This window comes from Callorhinchus milii, unplaced genomic scaffold (assembly GCF_018977255.1).
Source record: "Callorhinchus milii isolate IMCB2004 unplaced genomic scaffold, IMCB_Cmil_1.0 Scaffold23, whole genome shotgun sequence".
Classification (NCBI taxonomy): domain Eukaryota; kingdom Metazoa; phylum Chordata; class Chondrichthyes; order Chimaeriformes; family Callorhinchidae; genus Callorhinchus; species Callorhinchus milii.
Window position 1 is genome coordinate 5,589,164 of NW_024704764.1, and position 20,956 is coordinate 5,610,119.

The 20,956-nt window shown below is 45.3% G+C and overlaps 1 protein-coding gene across 2 annotated transcripts in view; it reads right to left on the reverse strand.

The window, feature by feature from the left end:
• LOC103183836 (acid-sensing ion channel 2) overlaps positions 1-20,956 on the reverse strand; it is a 260,915-nt gene that overhangs the window by 15,242 nt on the left and 224,717 nt on the right. For both annotated transcript variants that reach the window (XM_007901538.2, XM_007901537.2), the window contains exon 3: positions 8,997-9,124. In XM_007901538.2, coding sequence (XP_007899729.1) covers positions 8,997-9,124 — 128 coding nt within the window. The remainder of the gene's footprint in view (positions 1-8,996; positions 9,125-20,956) is intronic.

Below are 20,956 nucleotides of genomic sequence, written 5' to 3' on the forward strand. Positions count from 1 at the left end.
GAGTGTGTTTTGATCCTTAGATGTTGGCTTCAGCACATCGATGGTGTTTAATATTAAAGAGACCTTCCATCTTCTCATTGTTACCTGACTAACTCTTGTCAAAGGATATAGCTTTGTATTGCAATCTGTATTGCAGCAGGTGATGTCAGGATTCAACGGAAGAGTGCAAGTACAAATTTAACACAGGGCCTTTCATGGCAGGAAGATGTCTTAAAGCACTTGGCGGAGCTGGGGGTGAGGGCGTAATGGGGGGAAACCCAGAGGGGATGGAGGAGGGGAAAGATGTCCGAAAGCGCATTCAAAGAGGTACATTTTGAAAATACCTTAGTTCAAGAGATTCGAGTGACTCCAAATTTCTTATATCATTGCATAGAACATTAAAGCATGAAAAAAGACCATGAAGTCTATGCCATTGTTTAGACTCCACACAAACCTCCTTATCCTCCTATTCCTATCTCCTATACCCCTCTATTTCCTTCTCCCTTACACAATGCATCAAGTTTCCTCTTAAATATGTTGTTCCTTTCTGCTTCAATACATTTTAATTTCAATTCAGTCACATATTAACAATTTCTAAATGGTACAACTCTCTGCTTTTATCTGTGTTTCCCTTGCCATGATCATCAACGTACTTAAGAGGAAACTTGGCATACATGAGGGAGAAGGGATTAGAAGGATATAGGAGGGAGGAATATTAGGACGTGTGTATAAAAACTGACATGGACTAGTTAGGCCTGTTTCCGTGCCATATCACTCTATGTAATTCTATAATAATAAGCCTTGCATTTGATATAGCACATTATAATAATAATCCTTGCATTTGATATAGCACTTTTCACGTCGGGAGGACGTCCCAAAGCGCTTCACAGAACACACTGTAAAGTGAATTGACTGTATATTTGTGGGCGAACGCGGCAGCCAATTGCGCACAGCAATGTCCCACAAACAGCCGTAGATTGACAATGACCAATTTTATTATTGTTTTGGGTTTTGGAGGGATTATTATTAGGCTCTGTGTGGAGTAAGGAAACTTGCCCAAGGTTTCGCCCTCTGCCTGGAATTGAACTCAGGTCTCTCACTTGCAAAGCGAGTGCTCTAACTACTGAGCTACAGGACTCCACCTTTATGTTTTACAGCACATTAAGAAAGCATGGGATTGGGAAAGGTCCTCTGTGGCAGTGAAAATTATTGTTTCCAATGGCCATGTACAACAGTGATGGACTGAAGCAAATGCTTTCAATCACCTGATGGAGGAACCATAGCTAGACAGATCCCCAGGGGCAACTCAATAAGCCGAACAGAAGACTTAGCAAAAGGTCGTGGGTTCAAATCCCAGAGGATCCACTTAGTTCTTCACCCTTTCCAAGTTGCTAAAATAACTACCTTATCTATAGAAAGAAGAGTTCCCTCCTGTGAACAATTTGAAGGAGTGAAAAAAACCTTTAGGATTACAATCTAATGATGTATCCAATTACTGTAATGGCTGCCGTGAACCCACTAACAAACCTACAACTGCAAACTGTCTGGATGGAACCGACACAGCAATCGCTGTGCAAGATTATTTTAACCAAGTGAGAATTATTAGCAAAATCACCTTTAGAAAGTTGTGGGTCAAAATGTTGACCTGGGATGCGTTAATTATCACGGGTGAGAATTCTCACAATATGTGCCATCCATGCCATTATTCATTAACTGAAGGCTGGCCGTCTCATGTACCTAAATTGGTCACGCAACCCACAACTGTTTGTGGGACACTATTGTGCGCAATTGGCTGCCACATTTCACCTACAAAATACAAAGTCAATCCACTTTACAGTATATTCTGTGAAGCGCTTTGAAAGGTCTCGACACCTCATTCAAGCCTGGTTGGGTTCTGAGCTCCAACACTGTCAGCTGGCCTGATGTAAGGAATCTAAACCAGAAAGGAAGTTCTATTCCTATTCATTTCAGCCACAGGTTATGAGACACAGTGCGGCAAACTGATCTGACACCTGATATAGATAATTACATTGGAGTGTGCAGTGCTTCTCGGTGAAGATTCAATGAAGGCCTTGGGTTACGAGCTAAACGCACCAACTCAACCCAGTGTAATCGAACTGAGAAGTGGACCATAGCTCACCAACACCATCCCCAGTGGGGAAGGTTGACCTTATGATGTTAACTATATTAATGAAATAGTATGGATGCTTTCCTTCTAACCGTCCTGTGTGCCGTTCCTCCTGCATCCCTGCGAGTCCAGTCTAATTACATTACTCACTCGCTGCAGTATTCCCCCCATTTTATTAACCTCTCTGGTGAAAAGGATTCAACAACAACAACAACAATGACTTGCATTTATATAGTACTCTTCATGCGGGTTGGTGTCCCGGAGTGCTTGACAGTGGCGGAGTCTGACCTTGCGCCAGGGGGAGAGGAAGATGACTGTAAGCACGATCAAAAAGGAAGGTCTTTAAGCGGGATTTGAAAGTGGGGAGGGAGGGAGGGAGGGGGCAAGGCGGAAGGATTGATTCATTCCTCCCCATCTCTCCCGCCTCCCTCTCACCCAACCATCTCTCCTGTACACACAAAAATCCTTTCCGCATCACTCTCTCCTCCATCCCCTCCCTCCAGCAAACCCACCTGCATTTCCCTCCAAAATGTCCGTTCCCTCTCAAACAAAGCCCTCACCATCCATGACCTCATCCTGGACGAGCACCTTGACATTCTTGGGCTCACTGAAACCTGGCTCTCCCCTAATGACCCTGTTCCCCTAGTTGAAGCCTCCCCTCCAGGCTACACCTTCCATCACATCCTCCGTCCAAACCAACATGGTGGCGGGGTGGCCCTCATCTCCAAAGCCTCCCTTGGTCTTACCCCCTACTCCTCTGGCAGCTTTCCCTCCTTCGAGCACCTCACTCTCTTCCATCCCTCTCTCCCATCGAAAATCTTCCTGGTTTACCACCTCCCTAAGTCCCCCAGCTCCTTCCACACAGACATCTCTACTCTCCTCTCTTCCTTGTCTCTCTGCTCCGAACACCTGCTCATAACGGGTGATTTCAACCTCCACCTAAACTCCCCTTGCACTACTTCTGCCGACTTCACTGCCCTCCTTTCCTCCCTAAACCTCACCCTTCACATAAATTCACGTACCCACAACTGTAGTCATGCCCTTGACCTCATCATCACCCACAGCCTTGACATTTCTGACCTCAGCATAGTGGACAAGGCCATCTCGGACCATTTCCTTATCTCCTTCTCCTCTCACATCCCTTTCTCCTCCACCAAGCCCTCAACCATTCTCTACCGCCTCGGAAAAGGCTATCCCCTGAGACCCTCACAAAGGCCCTTACATCATCAAACATCCTATCCTTCTGGCCTTCCACCCATGGAGATCCTGAAGCAGCCATCCAGCTGCTCCATGATCGCCTCTCCTCCACCTTCAACTCCCTCGTTCCCCCTGAAATCCAGGACCATCTCCAAACCCACACAATCCCCTCTGGTACAACAACCATCTCCGCTGCCTAAAAATCCAAACCCGGCTGCTCAAGCGCAGATGGCGGAAAACTGGCCTGACAGTTCACCGCCAACTGTGGCTCGAGCATCTCCAAAGCTACCGCCGTTCTTTGACACGCGCAAAAACGGCCTTTTACTCCAACATCATCTTGGAGTCTAAAAGCAATCCTAAAATCCTTTTTTCCACCACCCACTACGTCTTCCATGTCCCCCCTCAGGCCTCCTCAATCTTCATATCCAATACCAAGTGAGAGGAGGTCATGGACTTCTTTTCATCGAAAATTCACAACATCCGTCAGGCAGCCTCGTCCACCCGCCTTTTGTCACCCACCGCCTCTCCATCCCTCTCAACCTTCTCATCATCTGCTCCTACCACGACCCCCATCCTACATTCCTTCCTCCCCATCTCTCCCACCTCCCTCTCACCCACCATCACCTCTATGAAACCCACCACCAGCTCCCTCTCCTCTGCCCACTTCTGGCTGATGTCATCAACCAGTCCCTCTCCTCCGGATTAGTCCCTGCCCCCCTCAAAACTCCTGTCATCACCCCCCTCCTCAAGAAACCTTGCCTGGATCCCTCAAACCCCAGCCACTACTGCCCTATCTCTAACCTGCCCTTCCTCGCAAAAGTCCTAGAACGCGTTGTTGCCAATCAACTTCGCGCACACCTCTCCTCCCACTCCCTCAAACCTCTCCAATCCAGTTTCTGCCCTGTCCACAGTATAGAGACTGCGCTTGTGAAAGTCACAAACGACATCCTCTCTATCTGTGACCAGACCTCCCTCTGCCTCCTTGTCCTCCTGGACTTCTCCGCCGGGTTCAACACAGTCGATCACGCCATCCTCCTCCAACGCCTTTCCTCCGTCATCCACCTCAGTGGGACCGCACTCGCCTGATTCGAGTCCTACCTCACGAATCACCAGCAGTACATCTGCACAAATGGCTTTTCCTCCCGCTCTCACCCAGTTACCTGTGGATACCCCAAGGATCCATCCTTTGCCCCCTCCTCTTTCTGATCTGCTTGCTCCCTCTTGGGGATGTCATTCTCAGACATGGGGTACACTTCCACATGTACGCAGACAACACCCAACTCTATTTTTCCACCTCTCTTTGTGACCCCCAGTTCCCTGATGTTCTGTCAGCTGCCTGTCAGACCTCAGGGGCTGGATGAGCACAAGTTTCCTTCAGCTGAACGTTGACAAGACCGAAGCCATACTCTTTGGCTCTCATCAACGTCTAAAATCTCATGGTTCTCACCTCCTCCTCCTCTCCGAACCCATACACAACCTAGGCGACAGGTTCGACCCCCAATTATCCTTCCTCCCCCCACATCACTTCAAATGGTGATCATTAGCCCCAGGTTGAAGCAATGTTGTGTTGTAATCTCCTAGAGCAACGAAAACAACAACAAAAAAATTACATTTATAGAGTACCTGGGCAGGTTGGTAGGGAGTCAGCAGGTCAGAGAGGTAGGAGGGGGCAAGGCCATGGATGGCCTTGAAAGTGAGGACGAGCATCTTGAATTCGATCCTCTGAGGGATGGGGAGCCAGTGGAGTCAGGCGAGGGTGGGAGTGATGGGGTCACGGAGCGTGCGCAAGAGTACACGAGCTGCAGAGTTTTGGATGAATATCGATTTATAATAATAATAATAATCTTTACATCCATTGGTATGACACCTTTCACTTTGGGAATTTGTCCAAATATATCTAGTTAAAGGTACAGAAATAGTAGCTTAGTGGTTAGAGCACTGAGTCCTGCTTACAGGTTCGATTCCTGGGGCAGTGCGAAACATTGGGCAAGTTTCCTTACTCCACACTCCTCTGTTTACCTAACAGTAAATAGCAACCTGGTTGTTAGTCAATTGGTGGATTACTTTTCCAGGAGTAATAATCCCTTAAAAAACTTTTAAAAAATAATAATAACAATTTGGTCACTCAAGTGTGTGAGTGTGTGTGTGGAGAGGATTATTATTCTGCTCCCAAAAAAGACTCCATAATTTAGCACTCATTCCATTCCCTTGTGAATTATTGATCTATTACATTGGGTGAAATTCTTGCTGTGATGCTCAAAATACATTGTGCGTAATGACTTGCTAATGTCAGGCTCTGCTCCCAATAGCTTTCTTATCTGATTTCAAAGTGCAAAGTCATCAAATTATTTGTTCTCCTCAAAATTACTATTACCAAATCCTATTCCTCTGCATTAAAATGATAGATAGTCCGTGGAGTCCAACGTGGGATAGGGAATAAATAGAATCCTATGGTTAGATATTGAAGAAAATGCATTTCATTGAATTTACACCTGAAATTACTTCCATCGTCAAACCCGCTCCATTTCAAACACTGGGGCAACACAAACAAAACCAATGGAATTTACTTTCCATTAAATCCACTGGGAAGAACACATTATATTACGCATTGCATAGTGTAGTGCAAAGGAAAGGGCTTGACCGACTGCATGGCCTCATCTTACTTGATTCTTATTCTCCTATAACCTTAGAACTACTGAACATTACAGGATATGGAGAAGCAAAATGGTTACTGGAGGCAAAGATTCTTCCAACTCAGCTCCTACTAACCCTGCAAGCCAAAGCCCTAACGGGCAGGGCGGTCCTAGCTGGACAAGTAGCGGGAAGCTTGCCAGAGACTGCTTTCAATGGCAGTGTAAGTGGGTTTAGCTGGTTAAACTCTCTAATGGTCAACCCAACACACAAACTGGGGCCCCCAAAACTTGGTTCCCGCAAGCTGTGCACAATACTCCCCCGATTAAGTAAGCAGGGTGCATCCCTCCAGAAAGAGAATGTGCATTCCATTCCAGGCACAAGGAAATCTCCATGTATACACATACAATAACAAATTACATTTGTATAGTGCTTTCCGGTCGGGAGGACGCCCCAATACTATCAGCCTAGTTTGGAATTCTGCAAGTGTCAGACAGCCAGCTGATGAAACAAAAAACAATGCTTTATCTAGATTATTCAAACTATGTGTCTGGAATGATTTCAGATCTAGAGAATCAAACACAAAAAAGCCAGATTTCCAAATCCTCAAGGTTTTACATTTAAAAATTGCTAAAATCCTTTCCGCGTTCATTTCCTTTAAATTGCTTCTTTTTGAAGGTTCCTTTTGAAGCGTCCAATCACAGAGTCACAGAAACAGATTTATGTCGCCAGAAGAATTGTTGGTTCAAATTTATACACAAATCTAATTTATACAGAAAAAAATCTATCAATCGGGCAAGTCTCTTTCATGTGGGATTAAAGCAGAGAAATGATAGACCAACATTGAACATCTGTCTCTCATCTGCACATCAGACACCGTCTGCATTGGGATGATGAAGTCATACCGATACACGGCAAAGTACCAAGGCATTTGGTTTATTCTTTGCCCCCCTCTCCCAAACCTCTTCTCTTCCCAATCCCCAGCTTGCTTGGGCACCTGGTCAGCAGTGTGAAATTCTTTAAGACGACATCCACCTGATGCGAAATGTAATTTTGTTGTTATTGTTGTATGAATGTAAATAGCATTGGATTGAATTGCTTTCCTAAATCATTCAGAAATCTAGGCTCAAGAGAGATGTGAGCAGCTGGGATTGCCTCTGGCAAGGGTGGGTTGACATAGCACTGCCCAGGTTTTTAGGTTGGACTTTGGTATTATTTCTGCCTGTCTTTTTAACATTACTTTCTCATTTCAATTCTGTTTGCTAACCTTATTTTTGTGTGTATCTTAAACGTTTATCCAGCTGCTTGTGTTGTGGAATAGGCCACACTATCTGGGGTTCTGTAGCATAGTGATGAGAGCGCTTGCCTCGCAAGCGAGAGGATCAGGTTCGATTCCTGGGCGGGGCAGAACCTTAGGCAAGTTTCCTTACTTTTCATGTCTCTGTTTACCTAGAAATAAGTAGGAACCAGGTTGATAGTCCATTGGTGGATCGCTTTTACGGGGGTAATAATCCCTCAAATAAATAAATAGTTTGGCCACTCAATCCACGACTATTTCTGTGACACTGCTGTGCGCAATTGGCTTCCACGTTTCGCCCACAAATACACATTCACGACTTTACAATATATTCTGTGAAGCGCTTTGAGACCTCTCAATGACGTGATAAGGCTCTATATCAAATGCAAGGATTAGTATTAGTACAAAATTTATCCAAGTCTCTGACACTCAAAGGACGTGTGGAGCTCAATGGCATCCAGTACAGTTGTTCGAAGAACTTACTAATAATAAATGAGAAGATTCCTTGCATTTGATACATCATGTCTTTCACTTAAGGAGGATGTCTCAAACCACTCTTACCCTAAAGTGTAGTGCCTGTGTATTCTATATGGAAGAACATGCCAGCCAATATGCGCACAGTTGTGTCCCACAAGCAGCCATTTGATTTCAAGCAGCTGTGAGTTCTAACACATTGATATTACTTGATGGGCGCTCTGTCAACATTAAAGTCCGTTCCATTTTTGCTCTTTACTTTTTCCTGGAGTTCTATGCCTGCCAGAAAAAGGGCAGATCTGTCTTGACGATACTTAATAGGCAATAAAAGATCAGAACCCTACATCAGAACCCATCCGCACTGGACAGAGTCTCTCCTCTGCTCTACATCGAGTTTGTTAACAAGGCAGAAAGGAAGCTACTCGATAGCAAAACCATTATCATTATAAAGTGGGAATTTCAGTCCGACTTACCCCGTTAAATGCTGTGTGAAAGCGGTGTTGATAGTCAGCGCTCACTTACTGGCAAATTGATTTGTTCAAGATCGATTCATCTTGACAATTAAACCGCTTTAATTAAAAGAATGGATTGAATCAAGTGGCCAGTTGCTGCATTATGTTAATGGTTAGCATGTTTTTTTCCGCTTTTGTCTCTCTGTGTGGTGATGCAACTGCAGACTGAGTGATCTAATTGCTACGGCTCCTGTAATTCGCCCACAAAATGAGCAGTCACTACATTTTGCAGTAACATGCTTCGAGACATCCTCCCGACATACAAATGCATTAATGTATGGATTATTATGATTAGAACTATTATTATTTCAGTGTCCTCTCTCTCCCTCAATCCCTCTGCCTTGCCCCTTCCCTCCCCACTTTCAAATCCCACCTAAAGACTTTCCTTTTTAACCGTGCTTACGGTCACCTCCCCACTTCCCTCTCCCCCTGGCTCGGTGTCAGACTCTGTCACTATCAAGCGCTCTGAGACCCTACCCCGAGTGAAGGGCACTATATAAATGCAAGTTGTTGCTGTTGTCCCGTGACAATAAGAGGCCCTTCGTTAGCAAATTTCTGGCTTTAGAAAATACTTACTGGGCTGACATTGACCTTTGCAATTCTAAACTCAAGTCCACTGGCTCTACTCTCTTCGCACACCTGAAAAGTATTGCTGTGGGTTTACTTTCTTTCTCAGTGCTGCAGAAGTGCCCGTTTCTGATCTTAAAGAGGACTGAAGGTTAAATGTAAAGAGTTAAGAGTGTCGCTGGTTTGGAGAGGAAAACATTGCAACCATTACCCGTTGTTCCTGAGTGGAAACGAAGGTTTGGAACCCAGGTGCCACCCCAAATCCCAGCTCGTGTACAAAGGGAGGTTCGGACTGAGTGTGGAGCTGAACTCTGATCCCAGCTTCGAAAGTGGTGTCTTCTGCAAGAGAGGAAACACACAATACTCAGCACTTTAGCACAAACCAAGAACTTGCAACAAAAACAACAACGACGACGACAACAGGGTGAAATGTGCGATACTCCGTATCGAGCTGGGCGCGCTGTAAAACATCACAGATTTCACCTCAAATCCTTTGATCAATCACAACAAGCGTGTACACCCTCAAGGCACACTGTCACTCCGCTTTACAGTGTATCCTGTGAAGCGCTTTGAGACGTCTTCCCAACCCGAAAGGCGCCCACACCAAATGTAAGGATCAGTACAATTATTAATATGCGTTTCGCCCACAAAATATACAGTCAATTCACTTCACAGTATATCCTGTGAGACAGTTTGAGAAGTCTCAAAGGCATGATAAGGCGCTGTATCAAATGCAAGGATCATTATTATTATTAGGTATTGCACCTTTTCATGTGGGAAAGATGGTTCAAAGCACTTCACAGTAAAGTGTGGAGACTGCGTATTTTGTAGGCGAGTGACTTACATCAGAATAAGAGCTTCGGGACGCAATACACATTGCAACACAAAATGCAAATTGTTGTTATTGTTGTTGTTGTTGCTGTTGTTGTTGAATAATCCAGAGATGAAGCTGAACCTTTTGTAAATCTAATCTTCTTCCCCGTTGGCATCAGAAAAAGCCAAGCCAGGTCCCAATCAGGCCCTCGTTATAAAAAGTTCCTTTGAGATATTTGCTGTTTTTTTGGCTGCGACATCGTACACCTCAAGCACATAACAGACTTTCATCTTACAAAAAGTACACACTGAATGCAACTCGAATCGCCTCACCTCCTGTAGGTTGAGTTTTCACAGCTGTGGTGCAACACGCCGCCTGATTTATGCGTCACGTTCCACATCCGATCGCTTATGATGGGAAATAAACTAACATCTAATTTGGGAGCCGTGAGTGGAAACCCACGGGAGCCGTGGGTTTCCAGCTGTGACACGGTTCGCTTTGGAAAAGCTTTTACCATCCCGTGGGGAGAGGAACCTGCATGATCCACACCTGTCATATTCACTCTGTGCAGTGGAGCCAGTCATTGAGGCTGCACCATGCCATCTCATTCCCTACCCACCCACCACCACCTATGTCGGTGACAGAAATTTGGGCTCAGTTGATAAATAGTAATAATCCTTGCATTTGATACATCGCCTTATCACGTTTCGAGATGTCTCAAAGTGCTTCACAGAATAGACTGTAAAGTGAATTAACTGTATATTTTTGGGCGAAACATGGCAGCCAATTGCGCACAGCAGCGTCCCACAAACAGTCGTGGATTAAGGGACCAATTCATTATTATTGNTTTTTTTCTTTGAAGGAATTATTACCCCCAGAAAAGCGATCTGCCAATCGACTAACAATTGGGTTCTTTCTTACTGCGAGGTAAACAGAAGCGTGTGGAGTAAGGAAACTTGCCTAACGTTTTGCTCTGCTGGGAATCAAACCTAGGTCCTCTCGCTTGTGAGTCGAGTGCTTTAACCACTGAGCTACAGAACTCCAGAATTGCAGAACTAAGACTCTTCAGTCTTGATAGAACATGATTGAGAGGGGATAATAATAATAATAATCCTTGCATTTGATATAGCGCTTTTCACGTCGGGAGGACGTCCCAAAGCGCTTCACAGAATAGACTGTAAAGTGAATTGACTGTATATTTGTGGACGAACGCGACAGCCAATTGCACACAGCAATGTCCCACAAACAGTCATAGATTGAAAATGACCAATTTATTATTGTTTTTGTTTTTGGAGGGATTATTATTAGGCTCTGTGTGGAGTAAGGAAACTTGCCCAAGGTTTCGCCCTCTGCCTGGAATTGAACTCAGGTCTCTCACTTGCAAAGCGAGTGCTCTAACCACTGAGCTACAGGACTCCACGATGTCATAGAGGTGTATAACATTTCAAATGGGATTGAAAAAGTCGACCCAGAGCAATATTTTAAGATGCTCCTGTGGAATATTTTAAGAGACTGTGGAACAATAAGGTTTAGAGTTGCAAAGTTTAGAGGGCAATTTCAGGACAGACACCAGCAAGTATTTCTTTACCCAGAGGTTAATTAATGACTGGAATAGGGTGACCAGGAAGGGTGGTTGAAGCCAGGACTAAAATGGGATTCATTTAAAAAGTAACTGGATGTGTGATTGGGGATGTTAGGATGGATTTTCTGGAGGGTTGAGATCAAAAGGGCCAAAGAATCTTCTTCATCTGAACCAACAGTGCTGACATTCTGGAAAAAACACAGCTTCAAAGAACATTTACCTTTGCATTATGAAGCGTGTAATAGTTACCCATTCAACCATTCACTGGCCTGAATAATGCAAAGTGCTTAAGCTGTTAGAAACACATTATTATCTTATGAGAGCGAGGGAATGCTGAATGAGCACAGAGTTTGCTTCGCCTCTGCCACTGAGAATGGTGAGAGCCAGGGGATAACAGCAGCGCAAACAAAAAAGCTCTTCAGCAGATTTCTGGCAATTAAAGGCATGAGACATGATTCCAGTTTTTGTTGCTCTCTCACTAAACACTATACGGGGCGTGGAATCCTGTAGCTCAGTGGTTGGAGCACTCGCCTCGCAGGTGAAAGGACCTGGTTTCGACTCCTGGGCAGGGCGAAATGTTGGGCTAGTTTCCTTACAACACATCTCTCTGTTTTTTCTACCAGTAAGTAGGAACCCAGTTGTTAGTTGATTGGCGGATCGCTTTTCCAGGGGTAAAAATTACTTAAAAAAAATTTGATCACTCAATCCACGACTGTTTGAGGGACATTGCTGTGCTCAATTGGTACCAAGTATACAGTCAATTCATTTTACAGTATTTTCTGTGCAGCTCTTTGAGATGTTTCAAAGACGTGATAAGGCACTATATCAAATGCAACGATTATTGTTATTATAAACCATGGAGAATGATCCACTCAGTCAGTCAGAGAGCTGGCATATTGCCACAGCCTTCCTCTCCTATCCTCCCTGTTGCAGAGATATTTGGATTACATTGAAAGGGGGGTAAATTCAAAACAAATCTGGGGAAACACCATTTCAATGAACGAGTACCAGGCTCCCTAGAGAAATGGTGGAAGAAAGTGTAGATTCTTTAAAAAGCAAATTAGATAAATTTCTTTCAGGAAATAAAATCTCGGGTTGCAGATATGGTTTGAGATGCCTCTGCCAAGGATGGTGGAAGGCAAACAATTCTACTTAAAAGAGAAACATTTCGAAGCACTTCACAAGAATGAAACTGCAAGCAATTAGAGACTAAACAAATGTTATTGTGTGAGCAGGTAAACCCGAACCGGCCATGCCCCACAAACGACAATGAGATGAATAGAAGGCAGGATAACTGTGTGTAAGGTGGTGGACTGACATTCCAAAGGGTCTCGCGGGATGCATCCACTGGATTGATATTCATTATGGACGGCGGGTCTGTTCTGTTTGGTTGACATTACACTTGTGACATTAACAGCATTCCATCGATCCACATATCTGAGTGTCTGATGGGAGGTTAACACTCTAATTGGACACTGTGTAAGTGGAGTAATTCCCAGCTTGTGGTAAACGCCCGCATTTCACATCACATCACATCACCGAGTTCCATACATTACAATAAAAGCCTAGTAGGGAATGCAATATGCTCACTGGCCAAGGTCTAGAGATTCACCACTGAGCAGGGATTTATTCCCTGGAGGCACAGACATTTCCCATGTTTAAGGGACATCAATAATCATCAATAACAATAATAATTTGCTCACTTCAATCCATAACTGTCTGTGGGTCACTGTTGTGTGCAATTGGCTGCTGCGTTTCGCCCACAAAATATTACAGTCAATTAACTTTACAGTATATTCTGTAAAGCACTTTGAGACGTCTCGACAATGTGATAAGGCCCTATTTCAAATACATGGGTTATTATTATTATCACTGTGTGCAAAATACATAGTCCATTTTAGAGTACATCCTCTTAAGTGCTCTGAGACTCCTTCTGATATGAAAGGCACTATATCAAATGCAAGGATTATTATTATTAAGTCAGGAGAAACTCCCTTCCCTTTTCGAATAGCGCCACGAGAAGTTTAATGTCCATCTGAACAGGCAGACGGGACCTTCGTTCAACGATGCAACTAAAGGACGGTGCCTCTGACAATGTAACGTACTCTTAAATCTTGGTACTCTGTTGATCTCTGTGTTCATCTCACTCTACTCATTCATAAGATTGTCAGAGATTGTATACTTTCAAGGCAATACCTCCATCAGCGGTTGGGCCTTCAGCCTCTCTGCCCACCCTTTGGAATTCCATCCCACATTCCCTTCGCCTCGCTCCCTCCCTTGCCTCCTTCAAGGCACATCTCATGGCCCTCCTCTTCGACCGTGCCTTCGGCCAGCCTCCCTGCCCTCCATCCTCCCTTACCCCAAACCCACCGGCTCGGTTCCCAATCCCTGCCAGTCCAGTGCCTTGGGATGTCCTCCCGACGTGAAAGATGTCTTAGAAATGTAATTTTGTGTTGTATTACAACAGATATTACAATGATAAGAAGCAGCATGTTCCAGACAGCTAACTATACCTGCAGTCAAGGCAGACAGGAAGCTTCCTTTGCAAATATTCAAATATGACATCTCTTGTCCAGAAAATAAAACAGTTTGGAAATTAGACTTCGCAACTGAAATTAAGTTTTGTTGGCCATGAAGTGGATGTGAAGGAAAAATTCAGAGAATGCAGCAATATCCTGTAAATTGTTGTAAGCAGAAATCAAGGGGGTAATAATTTCATCATTCCTCATTCTCTGTAAAGATTAGATTAAATAAAATTTGCACAACACAAGGTTCGGAACCAAGGCTTTCTCTCTGAAAATTGGATATCCCAGCGAAAGGCTTTTTGTAATCTTTCAACAGGGCTTTGGTTTAGTGTCTCATCCGAAGGGCAGCTCCACTGATATAGCAATGCTGCTTAATTGTTCACTCTGTGACCTACCCTTCAATCCGCTAGCACTAATCTAAAAAAAAGTATCCAGTTTTATTTCATTGAAGCACCTAATCTTGTATTTTGACACAGCACAGCTTGTTCCGAGACTTTCTATTCTGAACTTTCAAATCCTCCGAAAACACTTTAAGCTCATTTTCCGTCAAATATTATACATACAAAAAAAAGTCATGTGGGTGGAAATCTTTTTTTCTATTGATCTACTTTACACAAGCTAGCAATGGGTTTTCACGTATAGATTTCCAACAGCCCACAGTATTCTAAAAATTCTTAGATGGGTTTAAATTATCTTTTATCATGATATGTCTCCTCCAGAGGCTTAACATGAGGCTAGGTATAATTGCACTAGGAGGAAGAACTGACAGAATTGCAAGCCAATTGCAAATGCTTTAAAAGTTTAGAATGAATATTGCGTGCAGGTAGCTTCTCTGGTGACGTTGTGAATGGGAAATAACCCACTATCTACTGTCCTCAATCATTGTTGGATTTAAAGACAAATAGAGAGGGAGCGAGGCGGGGGTATATAGACAAAAGGTTACAAAGATTAGGGGTGAAATGACTGAAAGCTCATTGGCCTGGAGGAGACTGCGGATGCACAGCAAAGATGATATACGTCTGTAGTTAGCGTTAGTGTCTCAGTGAATACCTGGTTAGATAGCATCTGAACAGTAAAGTAATTATCACCTATTCACAAGTACGGGGTAAAGCCATTTCTTTCAGCGTGTGTCCCCCTCCTACACCAGAAGGCGTGATACTTATTTCAGGAGATGGCAACAGCTCACACAGTCTTAGTTTAGCTTCTGACAGAACAGCAGCTCTGCATGTCCTCAGTGCTACGGGCTATTGGAACAAGATAACACTCTCCGCGCCAACCTTAGCAGTGACTCAGTTGACACAGCTTTAGCCGTTGGGTTAGAAGGATTCAATAATAATAAATAATAATCCTTGCATTTGATAGAGCACCTTATCACGTCTTTGAGACTCTCAAAACGCTTCACAGAATATGCTGTAAAGTGAATTGACTATATTTTGTGGGCAAAATGCGGCAGCCAATTGCGCACAACAGTGTCCCACAAACAGTCGTGGATTGAGTGATTAATTTCTTTAAAAAATTATTTCTAAAGGGATTATTACTGCTAGGTAAACAGGGGTGTGGGAAGTACGGAAACTTGCCTTATTATGAAATGCAAGGATTATTAATAAAAAAGTGACTTTAATTCTTCAACTAGTGAAAATAGAATCCTGAGTAAATGGAAATTAATTAACGTGAACCTCTTCCTATTTACACCAAGTGGGACTGAACAAACATTATCCCAGGGCATGTTTAATCATTTAATATCACTGGATGTTATTCAGAATGGAGGGGCATCCGAGAGAGTCGCCGTTTTAAAAATCTTCCGTCTTTGCGCTATTTGAAATTGCTTTTCTTGATTAAAACAAATATTTGAAAGTGAGGAGCTAGGCATGAGCTGCTTTCTCCGTTTGAACTTTTGCACCTGGATTTTTTCTTCCCTCCACCCCTCTCCTCCCAGGCAGAAATATGGATAATAATAATAATAATCATCCTTCATTTGATACTGCGACTTTTCACATCGTTGAGCTGTCTCAAAGCGCTTTGCGGGATATATCAGGGAGAGAGTATACAAACCGACGCAGACACAGGGAAATTTCTATGTGTAAGTGGGTACACAGCTCTCAGTCTGCTTTGCGTACTTTTAAGCCTGCGAATGGGTCTCCGCATGTGTCAGACCAAATAAAATCATAAAAGCAGTAATAAAATAAAAACAGTAATGACTGGCAAATCTCTCTGGATGTGATAAAGCCCTGTAGAAAAGAAATGCCTTTTTGGAGATTGATCCACTGTGTGTGTGCCTGGTACGAGAGGCATCTGTGTAGGTAAATATAAGCCAATTATAGAGCAGTGTGACTGGCTTCTCCTCATAGCAATCCACTTCCCTCTGCCTAACAAAGACAGCTTGATATTTTTCCCCTCTTCTCACAGATATGACAGGAGTAGTGTTGGACTACAGTAACTTGAAGGGTGCGGAGTTCACAGCGGAAAATGCCGTTACTTCAGTAAATATGATAAGACAGCCAAGGAGGCGACGGGCATGTCAGAAAATGAACTTTAACAAGTTTCAAAGTGACAGAATCCTAATCTTAGCAAAACTCACAGGCTTAATTAGCAAAGTGTCCACCGCCAAACTGGGGTGCTTCCCTCCCCCCACCTCCAACCCCCGCTTTAATTGCCAGGGCATCACAATGTTGACAAGTGAGAAAAATCAATCCTTAACCTGTCTGTTCCAACCACTGTCACTGTTCGGAGTGTCTGACTCTAATGAGGCTTCTCCCACGCATTTAATTACCCTTGACATATAGAGACTCGTTCAAATCATGCTTCAATATTGTCCCTTACATTTAATACCCACTTTGACCTTCTCGTGGCTGCAAAATATCAGTTCTGCAGCAAATCTGTGCATTCATTAAGAGTTTATTTTTCCCCCATTCCCACTTTTAATGAGGGCATTTGGTTATCTACTCCTGCTGATCAAAGAACAGCCTTTTGCTAAAGATGCCATCGCCATTCGCCTCAATCGACTTGCTTCATTCCCTGTCTGCAGTTCTGTCTCCGAGTGTTTATTAACTTGGCAGTGCTTGTGAGTGATAATTACAGGCATACAGCCATTTACTCAGGATTCTATTTTCACTAGTTGAAGAATTAAAGTCACTTTTTTATTAATAATCCTTGCATTTCATAATAAGGCAAGTTTCCGTACTTCCCACACCCCTGTTTACCTAGCAGTAATAATCCCTCTAGAAATAATTTTTTAAAGAAATTATTCACTCAATCCACGACTGTTTGTGAGACACTGTTTTGCGCAATTGGTTGCCGCGTTTTGCCCACAAAATATAGTCAATTCACTTTACAGCACTTTACACTTTATACCTCAACAACAACAACAACAACAAGATTCCATTTATAAAGCGCCTTTCACGTCAGGAGGACGTCCCAAGGCGCTGCACAGTTGGGTAATGACCCGAGCAGGGGGGAAATGGTCAGGGTGAGGGGAGGGAAGGGAGGGAGCGAGGAGGGGGAAGAGAGTCGAGAGGGGGGGTGAGGGGAGGCAAGGGAGGGAGCGAGGAGGGGGAAGAGAGTCGAGAGGGGGGGTGAGGGGAGGGAAGGGAGGGAGCGAGGAGGGGGAAGAGAGTCGAGAGGGGAGCTGAAGGCACGGTCAAAGAGAAAACCCAGCCTCAGTACTTGGATCTCACGTCTAAATTGGCAATTCAGTGTGACGGTGGCGGGGGCTAGGGAAGGGGAGGAGAGCTGTGCATTGGTGGAGATGAGGTCCTTAGATGAGATGTTCAAACAGAAGATGGACGAGGATTCGAACCAGCAAACTCCTGGACTGTAAGCTGTAGCTCTACAACAACAACAACAAGAAGATTTCATCTATAGAGCGCCTTTCATGTCGGGAGGACGTCCCAAGGCACTGGACAGGACCCGAGCAGGGGGGAAATGGTCAGGGTGTGGGGAGGGAAGGGAGGGGGCGAGGAGGGGATAGAGAGTCGAGAGGGGAGCTGAAGGCACGGTCAAAGAGAAAGGTCTTGAAGGAGGAAAGGGAGGAAGCGGCGAAGGCACTGGGGGATGGAGTTCCAGAGCCTCGGGGCTGAGAGGCTGAAGGCCCGGCCACCGATGGTAGGGCGGTTGGGGCGGGGGATGTGGAGCAGACCGGAGCCAGAGGAACGGAGGGTACGGGCAGGTAGGTAGGGGATAGTAGGTCGGAGAGGTAGGAGGGAGCGAGGCCGTGAATGGCCTTGTAGGTGAGGATGAGGATCTTGAATTCGATCCTCTGGGGGATGGGGAGCCAGTGGAGGCGAGCGAGGGTGGGAGTGATGTGGTCCCGAAGCCTGGTGCGGGACAGTACACGAGCTGCAGAGTTCTGAATGACCTGCAGTGTGGAGGGAGGTGCCGGGAAGGCCGGCGAGGAGAGAGTTCCCATAGTCCAGCCTTGAGGTGATAAAGGCGTGGACCAGAGTTTCAGCAGCGTGAGGGGTGAGGTAGTGCCGTAGTCTGGCGATGTTTCGGAGGTGATGGAAGGCGGTGCCAGTTGTGGCGCGGATATGAGGGAGAAAGGACAGCTCAGGGTCGAACAGAACCCCGAGGTTCCTGACTGGCTTTGAGAGGTGGAGAGTGCAGCCTTGGATGCTGATGCTGTCAGCGCCTGAGGTGCGGAGGCGCTGACGTGAGCCAATCAGGAGGGCCTCAGTTTTGCGCACGTTGAGCTGAAGAAAGTTGTCTCTCGTCCAGGACTCGATGTCGGACAGGCAGCTGTCAGGACATCGGTGGTCGTGGAGTTGAGGGTAGAGGAGGAAAGGTAGAGTTGGGTGTCATCCGCATACATGTGGAAGTTAACCCCATGTCTGCGGATGATGTCACCACAGGGGGAGCATATAGAGGGTGAAGAGGAGGGGACCGAGGACAGAGCCCTGAGGGACACCACACGAGACAGTGCGGGGGCTGGAGGAAAAGCCGTTTGTGGAAACAAAATGAAGACGGTGGGAGAGGTACGACCTAAACCACTCAAGGACAGGGCCTTGAAGGTTGAGGTGGGAGGACAAGCGGTGGAGGAGGATAGCGTGGTCGACCGTATCGAATGCTGCCGATAGGTCGAGGAGGACGAGGAGGCAGAGGGAGCCCTGGTTGCAGATGGTCAAGATGTCATTGGTGACCTTGACCAGGGCAGTTTCTGTGCTATGGGCAGCACGGAAACCCGACTGAAGGGGTTCGAATAATGAATGGGTGGAGAGGAAAGAGCGCAGCTGGGAGGCGACAACTCTTTCAAGGACCTTGGACAGGAAGGGGAGGTTGGAGATGGGCCGGTAGCTTGATAGCTGCGACGCATCAAGGGAGGGTTTTTTCAAAGTGGGAGTGATGGTGGCAGTTTTTAGGGAATGGGAACAGAGCCAGAGGAGAGGGACAGGTTGATGATGTCTGTGATAAATGGGGCAAGGAGGTGGAGCTGGGAGATAAGGAGTGGAGTGGGGATGGGGTCAAGGGAGCAGGTGGTGGGTTTTAAGGACAGGATGAGGTTGGTGACAGAGGGTGGGGAAACGGATTTGAAGGTGTGTAGGGGAGGATGGGTAGGATTCGGAGTGTGGGAGGAAGGGGTGGGGGGTGGGTGGAGGTTGGAGGGGGAGTGACCGCGGAGCGGATTCCCTTGATTTTGGATTCAAGGAAATCCAGCATCTCCTCGCAGTGAAGGTTGGAGGAGATGACCTGCGCGGGGTGGCGGGGGGGACGGAGGAGTCGGGATGTGGTAGAGAACAGAAGCCTGGGGTTGTTCTTCGCCTCCAGGATTATCCTGGAGTAGAAGGACGACTTGGCCGAGGCTAGAGTGGAGCTGTAGATTTTGAGGGGGTCCAGCCAGATTTGCCGGTGGACCGTTAGGCCAGATTTGAGGCAGGTGCGTTCAGCGGCCCCGCACCTGGCTCTTCAGTGCGCAGAGGTGGGTGGTGAACCAGGGAGAGGAGCGAGAGTAGGAGATAGTATGGGCGGTGATGGGGGCAAGAGTGTCGAGTGTGGAGGAGAGGGTGTTGTGGAGGAGGGTGAGAGCAGAAGAGGGGTCAGTGAGGGTTGAAGGCCAGAGGGAGAGGTGTTCAGAGGACTCCAAGGCAGCGGTTAAGGATTGTAGCTCTATCCACTACCAGAGTGATCAAACTGGCAGCCCAGGATCTGATTTCAACCCCAACTCCCATTTCAACTGGTCCACCTGCTTCCTCCATAACCCATAATAATAATAATAATAATCCTTGCATTTGATATAGCGCTTTTCACGTCGGGAGGACATCCCAAAGCGCTTCACAGAACACACTGTAAAGTGAATTGACTGTATATTTGTGGGTGAAAGCGGCAGCCAATTGCACACAGCAATGTCCCACAAACAGTCGTAGATTGAAAATGACCAATTCATTATTGTTTTTGGTTTTGGAGGGATTATTATTTACATGTAACACTGTAATTCAAAGTTCTATTGGAATCATTATTTATAAAACATTAGATTAAAGTGTTCTCAGATTCCCACCCCCACCACCCAGTACATAATAGGTAAGCATTGGCTGTGGAGCAGTCAAATGGATGGGACAGCAAAGCAGAGTTTGAGCAGAGCCAGGGCGATATCTCTAACAGATTACATTGTGCCAAGGAAAACAATTCAAAAAACAAGGGCTTTATGCTTATCATCCCAGACACCTGGATTCATAACAATCCCTCGCAGCCCGCAGTACAGATTATAAATACAAACTGGTCATAAATCCATGTGATTTTTCAACATACAATCTGATCACGAATCCCGTTGGGACATGCAGCCAAATCAACAGCTTCCAATTAAAGGATTTACGCTTGAGGATAAAGCACTTTGTACTTGTTATGTCTCCAGAGAGAGATGAATTCGATGAGTCATTTTTACCGGATGGACTTTTTACCGTCTCATCAAACACTGCTCCGCAATGATCTCAAAAATCAATTATTTTATTGTTAATAGTAATAATGACCATTATCTTTGCATTTGAGATGCAGCTCCTATCATGTCAAGAGGGCTCCTATCATGTCAGAAGGGTTATGTATTGCTATTAATGTATTATCGATTAATACAGTCAGTGTCTCTCACATGACAATGAAACACAATGGTCTAAGTGATTAGATGCTTTCAGGAAGCCCCTGAATGGATGTAATGGAACTTAATTCACACACAGGATCTTGTGTTACCACAGTAATAATAATAATAATCCTTGCATTTGATATAGTGCCTTACCACGTCATTGCGTCATCTCAAAGTGCTTCACAGA